Source organism: Eimeria tenella, genomic scaffold, assembly GCF_000499545.2.
Source record: "Eimeria tenella Houghton genomic scaffold, Eth_scaff2520, whole genome shotgun sequence".
NCBI lineage: Eukaryota > Apicomplexa > Conoidasida > Eucoccidiorida > Eimeriidae > Eimeria > Eimeria tenella.
Genome location: NW_013542387.1, coordinates 335 through 947, shown reverse-complemented (window position 1 = coordinate 947; position 613 = coordinate 335). Strand labels below are relative to the sequence as shown.

At 66.7% G+C, this 613-nt stretch overlaps 1 protein-coding gene across 1 annotated transcript in view; it reads right to left on the bottom strand.

Moving 5' to 3' along the window:
- Nucleotides 1–415, bottom strand: part of ETH_00038905 (uncharacterized protein) — a gene marked incomplete at both ends in the record, with an annotated part of 989 nt that extends 574 nt beyond the window's left edge. The window contains one exon of the mRNA XM_013375107.1: nt 4–415. Coding sequence (XP_013230561.1) covers nt 4–415 — 412 coding nt within the window. The remainder of the gene's footprint in view (nt 1–3) is intronic.
- Between the last annotated feature and the right edge of the window lie 198 nt (nt 416–613).

Genomic DNA, 613 nt, shown 5'->3' with positions numbered 1-613 from the left:
CCTGGGGGCCCCCCAGGGGCCCCCCGAGGGCCCCCAGCGTCTCCTGCACCGCCTGCTTCGCTGCTGCCAGCTCGGGGGCCCCCAGCGAGTTCCGCTGCACGAAAATCCGTGCACCAGTGGTCCTCTCGAACTCACGAACTGTGCTGCCTCCCTTGCCAATGAGGGCCCCCGCGATGTTGTCGGAGACAAGAAGACAAACTGGCAGCACTGGGGGGCCCCCCTCAGCAGCAGCAGCTTCTTCCCCGCTTCCCGCTGCTGCGCCCGACACCCGCGCGCGCTTCGGGGGCCCGTAGCTGCTGCTGCTGCTGTTGCTGCTCACCGGCCCGCCCACGTACCCGTTGCTGCTGCCCCCAGCCACCCCGGGGGCCCCCAGCGCACCCGGCGAGCCCTCGGGCCTCCTCTTGAACGTTTCCATTTCCAAAATTTCCCTTTTCGAAATCCTCAGCCACAGACAAAGCGAACGAACCCCGGGGACCCGCAGCAGCAGCAGCAGCAGCAGCAGCAGGCACCCGGCAGGGGGAAGGCCACAGACAGACAGCCGCCCAAACCGCCAGATCCGGCGCTCCGGGGCTCTTACAAAAGCCCAAAGTCCCAAATAAATGCAAAATCCACT